This window comes from Aquarana catesbeiana, linkage group LG03 (genome assembly GCF_042186555.1).
Source record: "Aquarana catesbeiana isolate 2022-GZ linkage group LG03, ASM4218655v1, whole genome shotgun sequence".
Taxonomy (NCBI): domain Eukaryota; kingdom Metazoa; phylum Chordata; class Amphibia; order Anura; family Ranidae; genus Aquarana; species Aquarana catesbeiana.
Window position 1 is genome coordinate 108,772,071 of NC_133326.1, and position 20,339 is coordinate 108,792,409.

General features: G+C 40.8%; 1 protein-coding gene across 1 annotated transcript in view; it reads left to right on the forward strand.

Moving 5' to 3' along the window:
* Positions 1-19,556, forward strand: part of LOC141131546 (uncharacterized) — an 88,694-nt gene extending 69,138 nt beyond the window's left edge. The window contains exons 14-20 of the mRNA XM_073618929.1: positions 1,030-1,172; positions 2,033-2,157; positions 2,456-2,511; positions 9,105-9,241; positions 10,809-10,921; positions 11,401-11,508; positions 17,741-19,556. Coding sequence (XP_073475030.1) covers positions 1,030-1,172; positions 2,033-2,157; positions 2,456-2,511; positions 9,105-9,241; positions 10,809-10,921; positions 11,401-11,508; positions 17,741-17,767 — 709 coding nt within the window. The 3' untranslated portion in view covers positions 17,768-19,556. The remainder of the gene's footprint in view (positions 1-1,029; positions 1,173-2,032; positions 2,158-2,455; positions 2,512-9,104; positions 9,242-10,808; positions 10,922-11,400; positions 11,509-17,740) is intronic.
* Positions 19,557-20,339: the final 783 nt, after the last annotated feature.

Genomic DNA, 20,339 nt, shown 5'->3' on the forward strand with positions numbered 1-20,339 from the left:
AAATTTTTACTGTTCATGTTTCCATTTAAAATGTGGAGGAGAGGAGCATGTCTGACTGTACTGTTAAATTCACAGAGCAACAGTCCTGCTTACTACAGAGAGCAAGGAAATTAGCAGTAGCTGATCTGACCAATCAGCTCAGTGATAGATTAAGATTCTGAATTGCCTTCTGGAAAAGACAGAGAAAGCTGCAGAAATATTGCTTTTCACACAATGGGGTTAATTTTGCAAGGAAAGTTAAACTTTGCAATGGAATTGGTCCCAGAGCCTAGTGAATTTGGTGAAGTTTTACTTTGCAAAGAATACCCAGTCGTGCGCTTGCACAGGATGATGGAAGTCAGCAGAGCTTCACTTCTTTCTTTAAGCTCTGGGGCATATTCCCCTGCAAAGTGGACAGCCTTTTTGCCTTTAGTAAATCAACCCCTATAAGACCAAAGGTGCTGGCAGGAAGAAGGTAAGACCAAGAAAACTCAGCCTACAGTGATGGCTGCAGGTTTGGCGCTCTCACTGAGATGGACATAACCCAAGACTATTTCCTTGGTCAGTTATCACTTTATCACTTTCCTTGGGGTCACATCACAATGAACTTAGGATAGACTGTGCTAGCCAATTGTAGATCTCGTTTTGATCTCATCATCAAATTATGACTAAAGCTGATCATACATGGATTGAAATTTGGCAGGTTCAGCAGGGACTACGGATCAACTGCTCACAAACAGGCTTGCTGGAAAACTTTAGTACGATCAGCGAGGCAGTCAATAGGTTGCAGAGCTAATTAGTGTATTCTGACCAAATGCAATGACACAGCAGGAAGGATTCCCACATCCACTCCCAATGTGTGGATGGGAAATCAGTTCCGTCTTTTCCAGAGCCATGTTTTTCACTGGCTTGTAAAAGACTCAGTTTACACAGTCAGGCATCAATAATATTACTTTCTTTACCGACTTTTACACATAGTTACATTTTTTTCTTAATCTCAGAGTCCGGTACTGTGCTTGTCCACTTAATTTATTATGTCTTTTCTTCTAGGAATGTTGATGTATCGGCAGCTACAGTAATTCAATATGTGCGTAACTTCACAGTAAATGTGGACAGTGCACAAGTTATAAAATCTCTTGAAAAGAACTCCAATTTAACAAGCCTAGTCCGTATAGCCAGCCTGAATGTGAATAGTAAGTACCTGATATAACAGAATCCTCATTAACAGAAATGAATGAACTTCTCAAAAAACGTTTGCCTAATTCAATCACCTGCTTTAAAAACATCCCACCAACCCTTTTTTGTATAAGCAGAGACACATGCTTTCCATTCCTAGACACACCACATTTTTTTCTGACCTAAACCAAGAGAGGTGCTCAGATCATTTTTTTTTTTAATTTAAGGTTTTGAGAAAATCACATTTTAACAATATTGTATTGGGAAAACAGAGCAATAAAATTTGTTTTCACAAAAATATTTTTTCCAGGGTGTGGTAGCACCACAACACACATCCACAGGAACTTTTAGATATTCCAACCTGGGTAAGATGGTAAAAAAATATATATATATATTATATATTAATTTTATATATACGGTATATAAAATTAATTTTGATGAAAAGTAATGAAGCTGCTTTTAAGGTATCATCAAGAACTTGAAAATAAGGACCAGACAGGGAGGACGTTGACATGGACTGTGTTTAGTGCCAAGCCCCAATGGTGTGGACAAAAGATCTTGCCGGGCAAATTGTAGGTTCAACAAAAAAAAAAATTTGTAAAAATGATGCACCTGGACTTCCCAATGTCTGCTGGTGACAATCTCAGCTAGGTAACATGTCTTGTGTGTGCAATAAAGTTATCTGTCAGTATTCACTTCATGCATAGATATACATTTCTATGATTTTGCTACTTTTCATACATGTGTATGATCCTACCTCAACTTTTTTGGATGCTAAAGAAATCCTAAAAGCAATTACTATATATTCCACAAATACCGGATCTTCTTAGATGGAATATAATAGTAAAAACAAAATACCATTGTTTTCTTCTTTCAGATGTAATGAGCACTTCGCAAGTATTTATATTTTACCCAAGATTCACCAATATAATGTACACTTCCGATTTAAATGACAGAAACAGTCAAAGATTCAAGCAACTAGAGCAAAATGTTACAAACGCGGTGAGTGTTAATCAAATTAGTGAATCATAGTTCTAACAACAGTTTCAATCAATAGGCACATGATAACTTTTCTTATTTTGACCAATAACATATTCTGTGCTCTGATACCAATTGGTTTAAAGTGTTTTTTAACTCTTTCAGTACGGGTTTTAAAGGTTATTGTAATTCAGCATTGTTCATATCATCTGCCATTTTTTATCTGTGGTTTATCATTTAATTTTTGAATGAAAATGTGAAGGTTATTTCAGGATTATAATAGCAACATTCTAAATGTATGCTTTTTATTTTTTTTCTTCAGCTCAGCAGTATTCTTACAAATTTCAATTTGGCTCAGATAGTGGTGGATTCATTTATGTGAGTATCAACTAAGCGCTTTAAGGGGAGTCTATAGATTACAGAGACAACTGAGTGCTGGGCTGGTGGGCTTTGCAAACAGGGAACACAAGAGGGTGCCAGACTATGTGTAGTAATACAAAACCTTTAATGAATAAAAAGACAAGTGGCAACTCACATAAATATATGTGAATACCAGCTCTTGTCATCAAAATTCATGGAATTGGCTGCTCTGCATCCCTAGGGTATCCCTCATTCCAGGCCAGGAAGCTGAATTACTGTCGTAGAAATGTGTACCCCTCCTGTGCGGTCCACCGGCATATGATGCCGCTTCCGTTCCAGTACTGTGCTCCACAGAGACCCACACTTACTGGTTCCAGTTGCTTCCTGGTTTCTTCACCCTACCCAATCCGAAGCCAAGATACAGCTTCCTGACCTGGAATGAGAGCTCAAAGCAGCCAATTCTGTGAATTTAAACATTATTATTAATCTACAGCTGTTTAATTCCCTTTCTTTACCTTTTCTTCTCTTTGAGTTACTTTGGGTAAACTTTAATTGATGATATTGTAAGAATCTTACCGGCCAATTGAGAGGCCAGTCCTGTAAAACTGTTCACTCATATCCACATTACTATATACAGGATCCCAAACTGTACTTTAGTATAGTGTTTCTCAGCCTTTTTCCATTCAAGCCATGCTTTAAAGTTCTGCTCAATCTTGAAGGCACCTCATTCTAAAATGTAAAAAAGTAAACATATAGTTTTACATAACGCTACATCCCCACACATAGGACCCTCAACATTAGAGGTGATTTATACTTCCAAAGCAAACATACCTTTGCACACTGGTACTGACTAGTATTCCAATGTTTTTCTTCTCCCTCAGTTTCTTTCCCTCACTCAGCTAACGTGACAGTGCTGATAAAGAAGGATAGGGGAGGGGCAAACAAGGATGGTGTACAGGCACCCAATGTCTTCCTTATTAACCAATGACATTATTGGTTGTTAACCCCTTCATGCCAACATCACACAAATATATGGCCCCACTGCACTGAGCATTTTGCCATGGGGCCACATATTTGTGTACCTCCCTTTGTGCTGGCAGTGCGCCACACGGGACGCTCCCAGCACAGAGACCAGGGTCTCACCATGAACCCCAGGCCCCATACTAACGATCAGGACCCGGAACTTCCGATTCCAGGTCACTTGTTCGCTGTGATAGCTTCTGATTGGTGATCAGTCACTGTGAAGCCTGATCCTGTTTTTGTTTTCTGTGAATTGAGAAGAAAGATACATTGTATCTCTCTCCATCCTTGCACAGAAAAAAAAGTGTGTGTAAAAAAATAAATTAAATAATAATAATAAAAAAATAACATAAAAAATACTTGGATCAAGGTTTGATCTAGGTCAGTGCCAGGGTTAGTGTTTGGGTTAAGGTCAGGGTCAGTCATTTTTTTTGGAGGGGACAGAATTTGTTTCCTAATTAGTATCAGCATCAGTTAGTTTCAGCATGTTTTAGGTAGGTAGTACTATGGGTACATATAGCACCTAACATACACATATGTGGTATCGCTGCGATTGTCAGGCGCAGGAGAATTTATTTTGTGTTGTTCTTTGGTGGTAGGTTATGGTGGTACCATGAAATATACAGCTAAATTTAAAAAAAATATTTTTTTTTTACTATTTTGGGCCAGTTTTCCTTTGATAAAAAAAAGCAAGAGATATCCATTACCATTTATCACCAAATGAAAGCCCAATTTGTCTTGAAAAAAAAAAAACAAGGTATAATTCACCTGGATGCACAAAGTAGTTGTGATGATATATATATAAGGTTTTATTAACCACTTCAGCCCCAGAAGGATTTACCCCCTTCCTGACCAGAGCACTTTTTACAATTTGGCACTGCATCGCTTTAACTGCTAATTGCGCGGTCATGCAATGCTGTACCCAAACGAAATTTACGTCCTTTTCTTCCCACAAATAGAGCTTTCTTTTGATGGTATTTGATCACCTCTGCGGTTTTTATTTTTTGCGCTATAAACGGAAAAAGACCGAAAATTTTGAAAAAAAAATGATATTTTCTACTTTTTGTTATAAAAAAAATCCAATAAACTCAATTTTAGTCATACATTTAGGCCAAAATGTATTCGGCCACATGTCTTTGGTAAAAAAAATGTCAATAAGCATATATTTATTGGTTTGCGCAAAAGTTATAGCGTCTACAAACTAGGGTACATTTTCTGGAATTTACACAGCTTTTAGTTTATGACTGCCTATGTCATTTCTTGAGGTGCTAAAATGGCAGGGCAGTACAAAACCCCCCAAATGACCCCATTTTGGAAAGTAGACACCCCAAGGAAATTGCTGAGAGGCATGTTGAACCCATTGAATATTAATTTTTTTTGTCCCAAGTGATTGAATAATGACAAAAAAAAAAAAAAAATTACAAAAAGTTGTCACTAAATGATATATTGCTCACACAGGCCATGGGCATATGTGGAATTGCACCCCAAAATACATTCAGCTGCTTCTCCTGATTACGGGGATACCACATGTGTGGGACTTTTTGGGAGCCTATCCGCGTACGGGGCCCCGAAAACCAATCACCGCCTTCAGGATTTCTAAGGGTGTAAATTTTTGATTTCACTCCTCACTACCTATCACAGTTTTGAAGGCCATAAAATGCCCAGATGGCACAAACCCCCCCCCCCCAAATGACCCCATTTTGGAAAGTAGACACCCCAAGCTATTTGCTGAGAGGCATGGTGAGTATTTTGCAGCTCTCATTTGTTTTTGAAAATAAAGAAAGACAAGAAAAAACATTTTTTTTTCTTTTTTCAATTTTCAAAACTTTGTGACAAAAAGTGAGGTCTGCAAAATACTCACTATACCTCTCAGCAAATAGCTTGGGGTGTCTACTTTCCAAAACTTTCCACGTTGCCACTGCAAACGTGCAGTGGCAACAAAATAAATACATTTTTAAAAGCCTTTAAAAGCCTTTACAGGTTACCACTTTAGATTTACAGAGGAGGTCTACTGCTAAAATTACTGCCCTCGATCTGACCTTCGCGGTGATACCTCACATGCATGGTGCAATTGCTGTTTACATTTGACGCCAGACCCGACGCTTGCGTTCGCCTTAGCGCGAGAGCAGGGGGCGACAGGGGTGCTTTTTTTTTTTTTCCTTTTTTTTTTTTTGCTTTTTTTATCTTATTTTTAAACTGTTCCTTTCATTTTTTTTTTTTTTAAATCATTTTTATTGTTATCTCAGGGAATGTAAATATCCCCTATGATAGCAATAGGTAGTGACAGGTACTCTTTTTTGAAAAAATTGGGGTCTATTAGACCCTAGATCTCTCCTCTGCCCTCAAAGCATCTGACGACACCAAGATCGGTGTGATAAAATGCTTTCCCAATTTCCCAATGGCGCTGCTTACATCCGGCGAAATCTAAGTCATGAAATGCTCGTAGCTTCCTGTTTCTTAGGCCATAGAGATGTTTGGAGCCACTCTGGTCTCTGATCAGCTCTATGGTCAGCTGGCTGAATCACCAGCTGCATTCTCAGGTTCCCTGTTGAGACAGGAGAGCCAGAGAAAAACACGGAAGACAGTGGGGGGGGGGGGGGCATTCCCTCCCACTGCTTGTAAAAGCAGTCTAAAGGCTAATTAGCCACTAGCATTGTTTTTACATGAAAGCCAACCGCTGGCTGAAAAGAATGATACCAAGATGATACCTACACCTGCAGGCATCATTCTGGTATAACCACTAAAGTTGTGAATGGCGTACCTGAAGACAAAAAAATGGTTAACAATAAAGCACAGTAAACGGTAAAGTATAAAAAATTGCATACCTGAAAAGCAAACATGATAAAACATAATAACAATAAAACATTGCAGAATAGAATACAGTAAAAAAGAGCAGAACAATAGAGAGAGAATAGAGAGAGAGAACAATAAAACGACAACTATTTTTTAAAATTTTATATATTATTTTTTTATTTTTTTTTACACTTTTTTTTGTAACTAACTTTTATAACTGTAACCGGTTCCAGGTTCGGGTCTCTCAAAATGCGATGGCATCTTGGGAGACCCTGTGAAAGTGTGCCTAGTCTGTTCAATGCTGTACCCTACGCTAATACTCAACTAATGAATGGTAGCGTTCAAAACATTCACCAATGCAAAGACCAGGATTATCAGGACAGGAGGGACAATAATAGCGCGTGTCACGCCTATATCCGCGCTTGCTGCAGACACAACATCTTTTTTGGGGGGTTCGTTGGGTAGGGGTACTCGGGAGGACATATAGAAATTGCCTCTCATGCAGCCGACTGCATTTGGTTGGGGATGTGAATGGGGGAATTACGGGCGCTGCAGAAGTGGTGGGTTCCCAATTAGGATTGGCGAATGCAGCAGGAAGGGCGTTATGGGCATGACAGGCCTGTGTTTGTCTTCTTCTTGGTGGCAGCGGGACACTACTTGTGCTTGCCACCTCACCAGCTTGAACTGCACTTATGGGACTCGCCACGTCACCAAGTGTTACTGCAGTGCTGGTTTGACTATGACCGGGGTGTACTAGGCCGCTGGTGCTTGCCAGTTCACCAAAACACTACCAAAAAAACTGTTAGCGATCGCAGGGATCAGGCCTGTCAGTGATCGATCGATACTGCACTTGGGTGGGCTGGGCCGGGCCGGGCAGAGGGGCAAAACGCAGGTGCTAGCAAGTATCTGGGCTGATCCCGCTAACACTGCGTTTTTGGGAACCCTAAACTGCTGGGGACGCTAGTATAGATCTGATCAGATCAGATATTGATCCGATCAGATACTATACCACTAAGGGAGGTGTGCGGTGCGTGCGTGGGTGTTAGCGGTACTGGCGCTAACCTGACGCTGCCTGGGGCTGGTGCTTGCCAGTTCACCAAAACGCTACCAAAAAAACTGTTAGCGATCGCAGGGATCAGGCCTGACTCTGCGAACGCTGCAGTTATGCGTTTAGTGTTTTGTAAGTGACAGTGATCGATCGATACTGCATTTGGGTGGGGTGGGCTGGGCTGGGCGGGGCGGATGGGCAAAACGCAGGTGCTAGCAGGTATCTGGTCTGATCCCGCTAACACTGCGTTTTTGGGAACCTTAAACTGCTGGGGACGCTAGTATAGATCTGATCGGATCATATATTGATCCGTTCAGATACTATACCACTAAGGGAGGCGTATGCTGCGTGCGTGGGTGTTAGCGGTACTGGCGCTAATCTGACGCTGCCTGGGGCGACGCATATCACCGCCGGGCGATCAGGGGGCTAAACTTTTATTCGGTAATAAACGGCGGGTGCCCTGACACTATAAAAAATAAACGAACTAACCAGCGTCACCCGTAACAGTTATATGGTGATCAGTGGTGAAAGGGTTAACTAGGGGGCAATCAAGGGGTTAAAACCTTTATTCGGTAGTATATGGGGGTCCCTGACGCTATAAAACGCTGACGGTGAACCTAAATATTTACCTCCCTAACTAGCCTCACCAGCGACACTAATACAGCGATCAGAAAAATGATCGCTTAGTGACACTGGCGACAGGGAGTGATCAAGGGGTTAAAACTTTATTGGGGGGGTTAGTGGGGTACCCTAGACCTAAAGGGGGCTAACACTAACTGCCCTAACACACTAACTGTCACAAACTGACACCATGCAGTAATCAGAAAAAAAAAAAATGCTTGGTGTCAGTGTGACAGGGGGGGGGGGGGGGTCGGGGGTGTATTGTGTGCCTGGCATGTTCTACTGTGTGTGTGTGTGTGTTTTCACTCACATTACAGTCTTCTCTCCTGGGCGCCGGAATGGAAACCGCCGAGCCGAGGAGAGATGACATCATTTCCTTTGCTGCTGTTTACCATACAGCAGCATAGGAATGATTTCATTGGCCGCCGGCGATCGCGAGGGGGGGCCACGAATGGATGGCCTCCCCCTCACCTCCGATCACCGCTGGACAAAAGCCGACCGCCTCGGGCAGCGAGGGGGTCCGATCGGACCCCCGCCCGCAGGAGGCAGATCACGTACGGGTACGTGATTCTGCCTGCCTGTGCCATTCTGCCGACGTATATCGTCGTGAGGCGGTCAGCAAGTGGTTAACACATGTCAAAGTCACAAAATTGGGCTTAGGCATTTCGATTTGTATTACCCTTAGGCGTGAAGGGGTTAAGACAGCAGCTGCTGGAAGGTTGTACTTGTATACAATGAAAGCCTGCGGCTTTGTATAACTAAAAGGCAGGCTTGATCCACCCACTGGCTTGTATACAATTTTTGGGCAATTTTTAGGTATTTTGCCATGGCACCCCTGAAGAAACTTGAAGGCACCCTGGATGAAAAAGGCTGCTTTAGTATATCCAATCTGGCACTAGCTGTACATGTTTTGGAATGCTTACCTTCCCGTTTTCATACAACTACCCCATCTTTCAAGTATTGTAAAGAATCATGTCCAAATATGGTCTGTTGTGGGTAGACTAGGGGAGATCAGTAGCAGTTTTATGTGTCCCTTTTTTCGTGTAAAAGGTCAGTATACTATTTATGTGTCATGTAGAAGCTGGATTTCCTAGCCAAACTAATTTGTATTATGTTCTCTCATATACAGGCCAGGATCAGTAATTAGTAAGGTAGAAATGATATTTCCTCAAGGCGCCACAACATCTACCGCAGTGGCTCAACAGATTGTGAATAACCAAAACATTCTGCAGAACTACAATCTGACCTTGGATCCTCAATCAATTTGTAAGTGCCTGAATACCATGCTGTGTCACTTGATAGGTGATACAATATGTCTAACACCAAAACTAAGCAGGGGTTGATGAAAAAGCTTATTGTTTTGCTGTCTGTACCCCTTTAAGGACATTTTTTACTTTAGGTATGTATGGGTCTACCTGACGTGGCTGACTTTGATGTATGAAAATGAAGTTAAGGCAACTGCAATAATATTACTTGCAGTTTTTATTCAATTCCTTCTAGTCCAATATAGTTTAATCTCCCTATGATTTCAAGAAAATGGTGGGCGTCTGCACACAGATACCGACTGCCTGTTGCATAAATGTAAATGAAATGGGTAAAAGATGGCTACAACCTCCTGGCAGATGGCAGATGTAAACGTTAATGAAAACACCTTGTTTTATTACAATATACAGTCACAGAGGTTGATTTACTAAAAATGGAGAATGCAAAATCTGGTGTAGCTCTGCATAGAAACCAATCAGCTTCCAGGGTTTTTTTTTCTTTTTTGTGAAAGTCTACAAGCTGAAGCTGAAGTTAGGAGCTGATTGGCTGCCTTGCACAGCCCATCAACATCAAACTGGAACAACCATCTCTGAATGAAAGTGGCGGTCATAAACATCATCTGTCACCCATATATATTGCTGTTTTAAAATCTCTACCCCAGTGATTTGACACTTACAGCCATGTAACATGAACAATCAATATTCAGTATGTTCTAGACTTCATGGCACCATGCGAAAAAAAATGGTGAGCCGCATGCACTCCATTCGTTAGTACTCTGTGCAAAAAACATGCAGCGGGCTCCCAGATACTTCTTATTATACAATCCACCGATAGAAGGGATGAAGCACAGATCTTCTTGCTCCTGCTTTATTTAATTCTTCATGTCATATAGAAGTGGGTCTCCACTTCTCCACATATATATATTACAGGGGTTTTTTTTGAAGCGGGAATGTGGGGGAACGCAGTTCAGGCACCTCTGGCACTGAATGTATGTAATGGCTGGGGGGTGCTGGAGGGTCTATTCCTGGCTGCTGGAGGGGATCTATTGTTGCTGGGAAGGGCCTACTATTGAGTGAGGAGTCAATTGATGCTGGCTGCTGGGAGACCTTTTGTTGCTGGGGTGGATCTATTTTGCGGGGAGTAGGTATTGTGTGTGTATATATATATATATATATTATATATATATATATATATATATATATATATATATATATACATACATACATACATACATACATACACACACACACACACACACACACATACATACATACATATATATATATACATATACATACATACATACATACATACATACACACACACACACACACACACACACATACATACATACATACAGTGTGTATATATACTCTGCATTTGTCACTAAGCTATTTGTTAGTTGAAGATGTGATCTGAAACCATTGGTGATGTGGAGAAGATGGAAGTTGGTATAATAAGGGGCATTAACAATGCTGATCACATTAAAAAACAATAAATCCTACAATGGGGATTTTTAATGACTACTCAATCATTTTGGTTTGATCTTTTTTTCCTCTTAATATTTCAGATGTGCCTGGTGCAACCTTTCCCCCTACTGAGAATTCTTTTCCCGGCTATGCAGTAGCCATCATTGTTATGTCTATCTTGGCCATCTTGTGCATCCCTGTGTGTATAATCCTGGTGAGTGCCATTCTAGTTAATAAAGGAGAATAGGAACTGAGACATGCTGATGTTCTATTATATATATACAGAGCCAACCAAAAATCTATGAAGTGATATGATCTTTAGTAGTAGGTGCACCATCTTATATTCATTGTGTATCCATTCATGTTTTGGTTATGGAGAGAAGCAGGGGAGGCATGCAGACATCTTCAATGCTAGCTTATATGTAAACCTAATCACTGAAATCTCATATAAAATGTAACATGTTAAAGCAAGTTTAAACAAAATTGTCAATGTATTTAAATCTTCAGCTTTTATTAAAATAATATATGGTGACCCTGCAGCAAAAAAAGCATTTTTCTTAAATTATTTAAAAAAATAGCAATTGTTTATTACAGAGTGCAAGCTAAATGTCCTTTAGTCTGGGTTTACATGTACTGTAATAATAAACAAATCAGTGGATTTTGTGTAATTAATTTACTCTTTCCCATTTCTAGTCTTTGAAAACCGATATGTGCCTAAAGCTCCGCCGTGCTTTCACTCTCAAGCCACCATATGAACACGTTGGAGGAGTGAGCGTTCTGCCTGGCGCAACAAGCTATAGGGTAAGAAAATATTTTACCTCTTTTAAATCTAAACCTTACCTCCTCTAGAGCAATGTTTCATGCTCCATTATTTGGCACAGGTGATTTGATCAGTTTAACTCTCTTAGTTATTACCACAGCCGTTTCATCTGAGGGAAATCCTGAAAACATGACCTGCTGGGGATAGTTGAGGACTGGAGTTGAGAAACATTGCTCTAGAGGACTTTTATTAGAGCTCCACTGCTTTGGCAGTGCGGCAGTGCTCTCCATTGGCCTCTACTCTTGGTTTTCACTGTTCAAGCAATTTCCTTGTCCCAATGTGTATTACCTTTTATATTAGTAGTTAGTGACATTTAATTGGACCTTTTCTTTATTAATCAAGACCTTTTGCCAATCATCCAAGTAGCTTCCCTGGGTCTAGTGAGTGTCAGGAACATAACCCAGCATTTATATCAATATTTGTAAAGTTAAATAAAAGCATATATAGTACATCTATCCAATGCATGCACATTTCTCTGCTTTTAATGTGTTTAAAAGCACTTCAAGTACAGAAAAATACCTGTTGCCTTGAACATTGATTTTAGGTGAACTTCTAAAATCCTGTTTGGGCAGACAACACAAGGCTTTTGCTACACAAAAACCAGAGTTGTCAGCCTTAGCTGCTGGACTACAGGAACTTCACCAATTCTGCAAATTGTCCCGTTCCAATTTATATGCACACTATAAGGGGGATTTACTAAAACTGGTGCACTTAGAATCTGGTGTATCTGTGCAGGGTAGCCAATCAGCTTCTAACTTCAGCTTGTTCAATTACGTTTTGGCAATAAAACCTGGAAGCCGATTGGTTTCTATGCAGAACTTTAGTTGGTTTCTATGCAGCTTTCGTAAATCAACCCCACCGATTCATGTTCCAGGAAAGCAATGTTGCTGACTTGTCTCAGAAACACCCAACCCCCCCCCCATCACTCGCCCGCAATAGGGCCGACAGACAGACAGACACTGGGTGAGAGGGATAGATAGATAGATAGATATTGGGTGGGAGGGATGGATAGATAGAATGGACAGACAGATGAGAGAGGGATTTAGTGGTGAATGGGAGAAGCATTTGCTCCAATCAGCAGTCGCCCCCCTCCTCTCCTCTCCTGCCAGGCACATGTCACTGTCTGATCGCGAGTGAATAGCTGAGGGCAGAGGTGAAGCAGGACATCCTCCCCCCTCCCTCCACCTTCAGTCCGATCACAGGCTTCATGCTGCTACAGACAGGGTGTCAGATCATCACATTATAGGCAGATAGATAGTACTTTTGGCAGTGTGGCTTCTCCATCCACGGAGCTGCGGGGTCAGGGTTACGATTTCCCACTGGCACAGAACCCGGAAGTGACACTGCTGCCCGGGGAAAGCACCGCCCACCTGCCAATAGAAAACCCCACAGCAAGGGGAATGTCTGCAGAATGGAAGTGTTGCACCGCAATGACTCACAAAACCCTGCAAATGTGGAGTCTTGCAGGCAATCACGTGATTGCATAAATGTCATGCTACCCATAGTGCACTGTGTCCGACGCCCGTACACAGTGCGCTTAAAAGGACTTTTTTATTTTTTTTAAATTTTGTAATTTTTTTACATTTTTTCATGGTGACTAGCCGGGGGGGGCAGCGCCGGTGCGCCCCCTATGGACGGGCCGCCACTGAAGAAAAGGGCTTTTGGTAGAAGTAGCCCTAGGAGCTTGTATATATTAGTTGGAACTATGGTTCCAGAAGTTGCCTCTACAACTTTCTACAAGCCTGGTTTCACGGGAACAATAAAACAAAAAATTGTATCAAATACTTATTTTCATTTCCTGACGCAAATCCGTGGCAGCATACTAGTGATAGGCTCCGCCTCTCTTCCACTCCTTCAGGACCAGTGAAAAGCATAAATTAAAGGCCTAGTTAGGCCCCACCCCATTCTTTGTAATTAGCTACATACCGAAACATACAAGTGTGGGTCCGTATGCTGCCATGGATTGGCGTCAGGAAAGGAAAATTACGGCATTTGATACAATTTTCAGTTTTTCCTGACGCCAACATGGTAGCATACTAGTGATAACTAACTAGCTAACAGGATGGGTTCTACTTTTCAAATTAAATTTTAATTAGAATGGGACAAAAGACGGAACAGTCCTTCTTCCGCAGTCCACTAATGGCACCCAGATCTACTCCGTAACACTTGAAAAGGTATCCTGGGGCAACCATAATACTTCCCAGCAGATGGATTCTATGGATGCCTTTTGAATGTGCAGCCCAAGAGACCGAAACCGCTCTGGGAGAGTATGTATCCACTGCTGAAGGAGGTTCATGACCCCTTGCCCTATATGCACGACCAAGTCTACTAGAATCCAGGAGGTAGCCTCTTTTCCCTGATGAATTCCAGCTGGAAAGATTAAAGGCTTATTACATGATCTGAAGCGCAATTGTGGATAGGAACTTCTTTGAAGTTTTGGACACGTTCAATTTGTGTGACCCTCCTGAGTGATCCTCTGGGAAGTTAGGCAATGCCCAGATGACTGTTAGATGGAGGGCTGTCCTTAGCCCTGATACAAGATGATCTACCCGACACAAGTCTACTCCTTCTGGAAAGAAAACAATATCTTTTTCTAAAGCTCTCCGAGCTTGAATCTCAGACATCCTTCTGCTTGAAGATCTTGCGATAGATACAGCCTAGTAGGTAATGTCACAAACTGAACACTGTTCTGTTGGAGCAAATGGTCGAACTGATATAAAATCCAGTAATACTGATAGATTCCACTGGGAAAGATCCTCTTTCGTGGTGGTCAAAACCTCCTGACTGTCCTCAAAATTTGTGCAAACGAAAGGATTTCCAGGACATTTAAGCCTTGTTATTGCAGACCTAGTCAACACTTGCAATCTCAAGGAATATAAGCTAAGGCTCATGTCTAATCTGGTTTACAAGAAGTCCAGAACAGCTGTCACCGGAGGCGCAGTAGTATCAATATCTCGCCCTGCTGAGAAATAACACAAAAACTTGTTCCAGATTTTGACATAGATGTTGTTAATAAAGTGCCTTCTCACACTCCACAAGGTAGAGATCATCCTGGAGCAGGCTAGGTTCTCAAGCATCCCTTATCAGTCGTCATGTTTGCAAAATTTTAAATGTGAGGTACTAATGCGCCGCTAAAACGTGTAAACAAAATATATAGTAAAGTGCTGAAGTGCAAAAGATAACTATAAAGCAGCTGACTTCTGTAGTGTTGCCAGCACCAAAATACGCCGTGATAAGTAATGAAACAGCGCTAAATATCTCTTTAAAAATATGTTAATAAAGTGCTGGTACTATTCCTGAGTACCCCAAAAACAATCTTGAACAGATATAAAATGCTAAATGATAGAGTGCTAATGACAATATACATTCATTAATGTGCAAACTGGTGCAATAACATCAAATTCACCAAAATGGCTGATGTAACTCCAAAAAACTAGCTGTACAAAATAATGCAATAAAAATGACATCAAAATAATAACGTTCATAAAGTTGACAGATGAATCTTCAGTTGCTAAGCAATTAGTCTTTATAGGGTATATACATCAAGGAAAAGAAAGATTTCTAATACAGATAATAACTTATAGGAATCCTTTCTCCAATCCACACACTGTAAGTACTAGCCTCTCACCTCAAGGGAAGACCCCAAGTGGGTCTAGTTGTGCATCACCAGATCAAACGATGTCCTTTTCCTCCTCCTTGGGTGGATCTTGAACAGATGGTCACAGCAATCTCCAGGCTAGATTCTCCACAGACACCGAGTTCCACAACCAGCTCTTTTTAAAAAGTTTTCTCCAGGGATAAAGGGTAGAAGAAAAGAGACTCCATAGTGAAGTAGTAAAAAACTAGCATTTAATTTAAAAATATAGGCATAACAGTTTAAAAAGTGGCCAAAACCCCATCAGCAGAAAAACATGTGCCAAACAAAGAGACTTCTGTGTAACGGCCGTGACCAGAAGTGACGTCACTAAGCTCCTCCCTACGCATTACGTCACACCACACGTGACTTTGTCAATGGAAATAAATTATGCCCATACATGCACATACGAAAATGTGCATACACACATATATACAAACACCGTTTTTGTTTTGTTTTTTGTGCCATAACTGAAACCAACAGCAGGGGGCATTGAAGGAAAGCTTGCCTGTCCCAGGAAGCAGAGGGAGGAACGATCCAGAGCCAGGCAAAGGATACTCTGCCTGACCAAACCTCCAGGGCTGTTTGAGCCCCTTTTAATCATCCCTGGAGATCTATAGCTCTACCCTGTGACTCTGACCCTCATTATTAACAAGAGGGCAGCTTTTCCCAAAAGAAAAATGGCGGTCGGTACTCCCGTCAGCCAGTGTGCATGTGCAGACCAGCGCAGCCTGATGTCATCAACAGCGCCTCCAGCACAGAGAAAACAGTACAGCACAGAACAGTACAGCACAGGATAAAGCAATCAAAATGGCAAACAATCAAAAAATTGAGCCAAAGAAGGCACAGAAAAGGAAAAGATCAAGGAAAAAAAAAAGGGAAACATATAGGGAGACAGAAAAGAAAAACAAAAATAGATAGGCAGCCCTGTGAAATACAAGGGACTAAAGGAGTGAAATGAATGAACTAACTGGTCTCAGCCCCCAGACACTTACTGGCAGATTTTGTTCCTAAAGAGGAAACACTGCAGGACCCCATCAAGACCCACGGAAGGGGTTCCCAAGCTGGGACTTCGAACTGGGAGAGGCTCAACCCTGCCGGCGCAGAGGTGGAGACATAGTACTGGTTGCTCTTCACTGGTGCGTGGCGGTATGAGGGAAAAAAGAAGAATGGGGTGGGGCCTAACTAGGCCTTTAATTTATGCTATTTACTGGTCCTGAGGGAGTGAAAGAGAGGCGGAGCCCATCACTGGTATGCTGCCAAGTTGGCATCAGGAAAAGCTATTTCTTATTACAGGAACAAGGTAAAAAAAAAAGAATTATGAGACATGTTCTAAAGAGGAAGAAAAAGGTTGGGGTTAAATATGGCTAAGGCCTGGACATACACTTTAAGAAAAAGGGACATTTGTTCAAGGACAGTAAGGTGCAAACATTCTGGACAATTGGTCTACATAAAAAAAATGAAAGTGGCCATTTACATTAAACTGAAATAACCATCCCAAAAGAGAGGCGTGGGCCAACCATTGGCTTGATTAAAAGCAAATAGGATGTTCACTTTGCAAGGAAATTTTCATTTTTGCATGGGAAAAAATAATGATGTGAAGCTCTGTTGATTTCTATCATCCAAACATGTGCAAGCAAAAGTACGGTTTGATTTTCCTTGGCCATGATTGAGTACTTTTTGCAATGTGAATTTTTTTACCACATTTACTAAGCTCTGGGAAAAATTCCCATGCAAAGTGCAACTTTGTGAACAGCCTCTTTCACTTTAATAAATCAACCCCCATCTGTTATCCACAGACAATGCCATCTTAAAGAGGAGTTCCCCCTGGGAAAAAAACAATTAAAAGTCAGCAGCTACAAATACTGCAGCTGCTGACTTTTAATATAAGGACACTTACCTGTCCAGGGAGCCCATGATGTCCTCACCCTCTCAGCCTCCTTCCTACTGCACATGTGTGAGTCGCGCTGCGCGATTTGAATGGTCCCTGCTGTCTTCTGGGACCTGTGTGTCTCCCAGAAGACAGTGGGGGGGAAGGAGGTGGAGCCGGGCATTGCGTAGTTCACCGCACAAAGTGCGGAGATCTATGCTCGAAAGTGGGAGCAGATACCTGGATTTGACAGGTATCTGCTACCCCTTCCCCCCTGAAAGTTGCCAAATGTGGCACCGGAGGGGGGGAGGAATCCCATTAGCGTAAGTTCCATTTCTGGGTGGAACTCCGCTTTAACATCAACCCTGGCAATCTGGCAGTTCACACCCTTCATAATCCAATCACGCATCTCTTGTTCCACCAAAGTTACATTTTGAATTTCCCTCACAGTACTGGGAAGTGATGGGAAAAGTATTCACTATAGACACAGACAGCAATAAAAATATGACAGAAGTTCTCATCGTTCCCTATCTATCCAAGACAAAATGAACTGTCATAGTAATCTAGGTTGAATTCTGTAAATTACTGCATGGCCTGATAAGTGTATAATTGTATAATAGGGTTGGTTCTAAATACCAACTAGAAATGGTTGTTGAATAACAAATTATTAGTTTGATTATACATAATTTTGTTTAAATTTTTCCTCCAGAGCCATTCATATGAGCTACCACATTAATCACCAATTTAAGAAAGGAAAATAATGCATATCTCTGAAACTTCATGTATAAATCGAAAATTTCATACTCAGCAAGTCTGTCTTCGATTATGGATCATACTTTGCCCCAAGAGCTGGAGTATTCATGTATCGTGATATTTTTGTTATGGAAAATTGCATCCACATTTTAACAAATATTCAAGAGATGCTTCAAAGACTTTATGCATTTGCACCTTATTCAAAGCATACCATCACTAAGACGATCCATCTGCTTCTTTTCTAGAGATACGCGGCAATTTGTTCTTCTTTATTTACAGTATTTATTTCAATCATAAAAAAAAAAAAGAAAATGCTATAGGTCAAGCACACAAAAAAAGCACAGTGATTTATTTTGGTGGTACTTTTTTTTTAATCTAATGCAGGTTTTGTATAATTATAATTGGTATTAAGACTTTCTCAGCCAGTGTCATGACTACATGGAAAGGTCGGATCAGGTTAGAGTGTTAAATAACACTGTTTGACTGTTGGAATGATGTTCTTTTTATGAAATGTTATTTTACTTTTATGCCAGATGTAACGGGACACACCCCTTTCAAAAAGTTCAACTTTTGTCTCCTTAGACCTCAGAATATTTGTTCATCTCGGTAAAAAAAAAATAAAAAAAAATAACATGCTTTAGGTCAAGCACACAGAAAAAGCACTATAATTTATTTTGGTGTTACTTTTTTATCTAATGCAGGATTTGAATTATTATAATTTGTATTACGACTTTCTCAGCCTGTGTGATGACTATATGGAAAGGTCGGATCAGGTTAGAGAGTTAAAAAACACTACTTTTTATTATTTATTTTATATGTTAATTTATAAAATCAGTGGATTACAAATGATTTATAGAAAAATATAAATCCAACATGTTAGCCAATGGGAGAAATAGACTTTGTCTCTTGAAGAAAGATTTGTCATTTAGAAGTTTATAGAAAAATAACTAAAAATATATTTTGTTGGGTATTGGAGTCAAGGCTCCCAAACACACTATGGGGTTGATTTACTAAAACCTAAGAGTGCAAAATCTGGTGCAGCTGTGCATGGTAGCCAATCAGCTTCTAACTTCAGCTTGTTCAGTAAGGCTCGGTTCACACTGGGGCAACACGACTTCAGCGCGACTTTGCACGGCGACTTCGACGCGACTTCGACGCGACTTCGACGCGACTTCGACGCGACTTTAGCAAATTACAAGGCGACTTGAAGTCGCCTGCATGACAGGCGACTTCGCCTGTGGCCAATCAGCTCTCTGGGAGGGAGGGGGGGAGGGAGGGGTTTTCCCTGCAAAGTCGCTTGACTTTACAGAGAGATCCGACTTGGAGGCGACTTCCATTGATTTCTATGGTACAGGTCGCCTACCAAGTCGGATCCAAGTAGTACAGGGAGTACGCTCTGAAGTCGGAGCGACTTCAGTAGTGTCATTTAAGACGCTCCCATTCACTCTCATGTGAATCTCTTTCTGGGGCGACTTGGGGCGACTTGAGGGGCGACAAGTCGGATCCCAAGTCGTCCCAGTGTGAACCGAGCCTTAAGCTTTGACAAAAAAACCTGAAAGCTGATTGGATTTTATGCACAGCTGCAGCAGATTTTGCACTCTACCGTTTTAGTAAATCAACCCCTATGTTTTATACTATTTTGTACCTCATTATATGTAATGTTTGTCAGTTAATTGAGGAGTATTACATTTGTAATAAAAACTTTGTAAAAAATTTAATTTATATGCAGCAGTGACCATGGCAATAAATGTATTCTATGTGCATTTAACTAATTATTGAATTATTTGTTTCTTTGGTTGAACTAGATGGACCGTATCTTTTTTCAAACTAACTATGTAGCCAGCAAAAAAAAACAAACAAATTACACTGTTTACCATGTGTGCTAAAAACAGACGTGTTTCACACATTTGCAAATATATATGGAAACCACTTTGCTTCGTCAAGGTCCTTCAGTATAGTGTGGTCTCTAACACTGGTCTAAAAGAGGCTCCACAGCAAAGCGACTAGATATGTGCAATCCGTTTTGTAATGAATCGGAATTCGGACGAATTTTGCATCTTTCGGACATATGGATGCATCCGAATGTCCGAATAAAAAAATAATGAATTTCAACTAATACGAAATAAATTATAGCGGATATAATGAATGAATTTGACATGATTCGGTAATTTGTTACAGATCCAATGAAACAAAAGGTCAACTCAAAGTAAATCTTACAGTCCAATCAGCTGATTAATTTTGTGCTGGAGGTTAGATTACTGGCAAAGTGCATTCCTGAGAACTGAGTGAGAAGGGTGTTGTATTGTATTTGAGCAGAGGAGAAGAGATATCGTCATTGTGTGTGTTAATAGATTCAATAAACAAACGACTTTGCAAACTACGAATCACTATCACGAATATATATATACATACATAAATATCGAATTTCAACTAATACGAAAGAAATTATAGTGGATATAACGAATGAATTCGACATGATCTGAGATTCAGTATAACGAATATCGACACTCTACAGAAAACAAATTATCCGAGAGAGCGGGAAATCATTTTAGCAC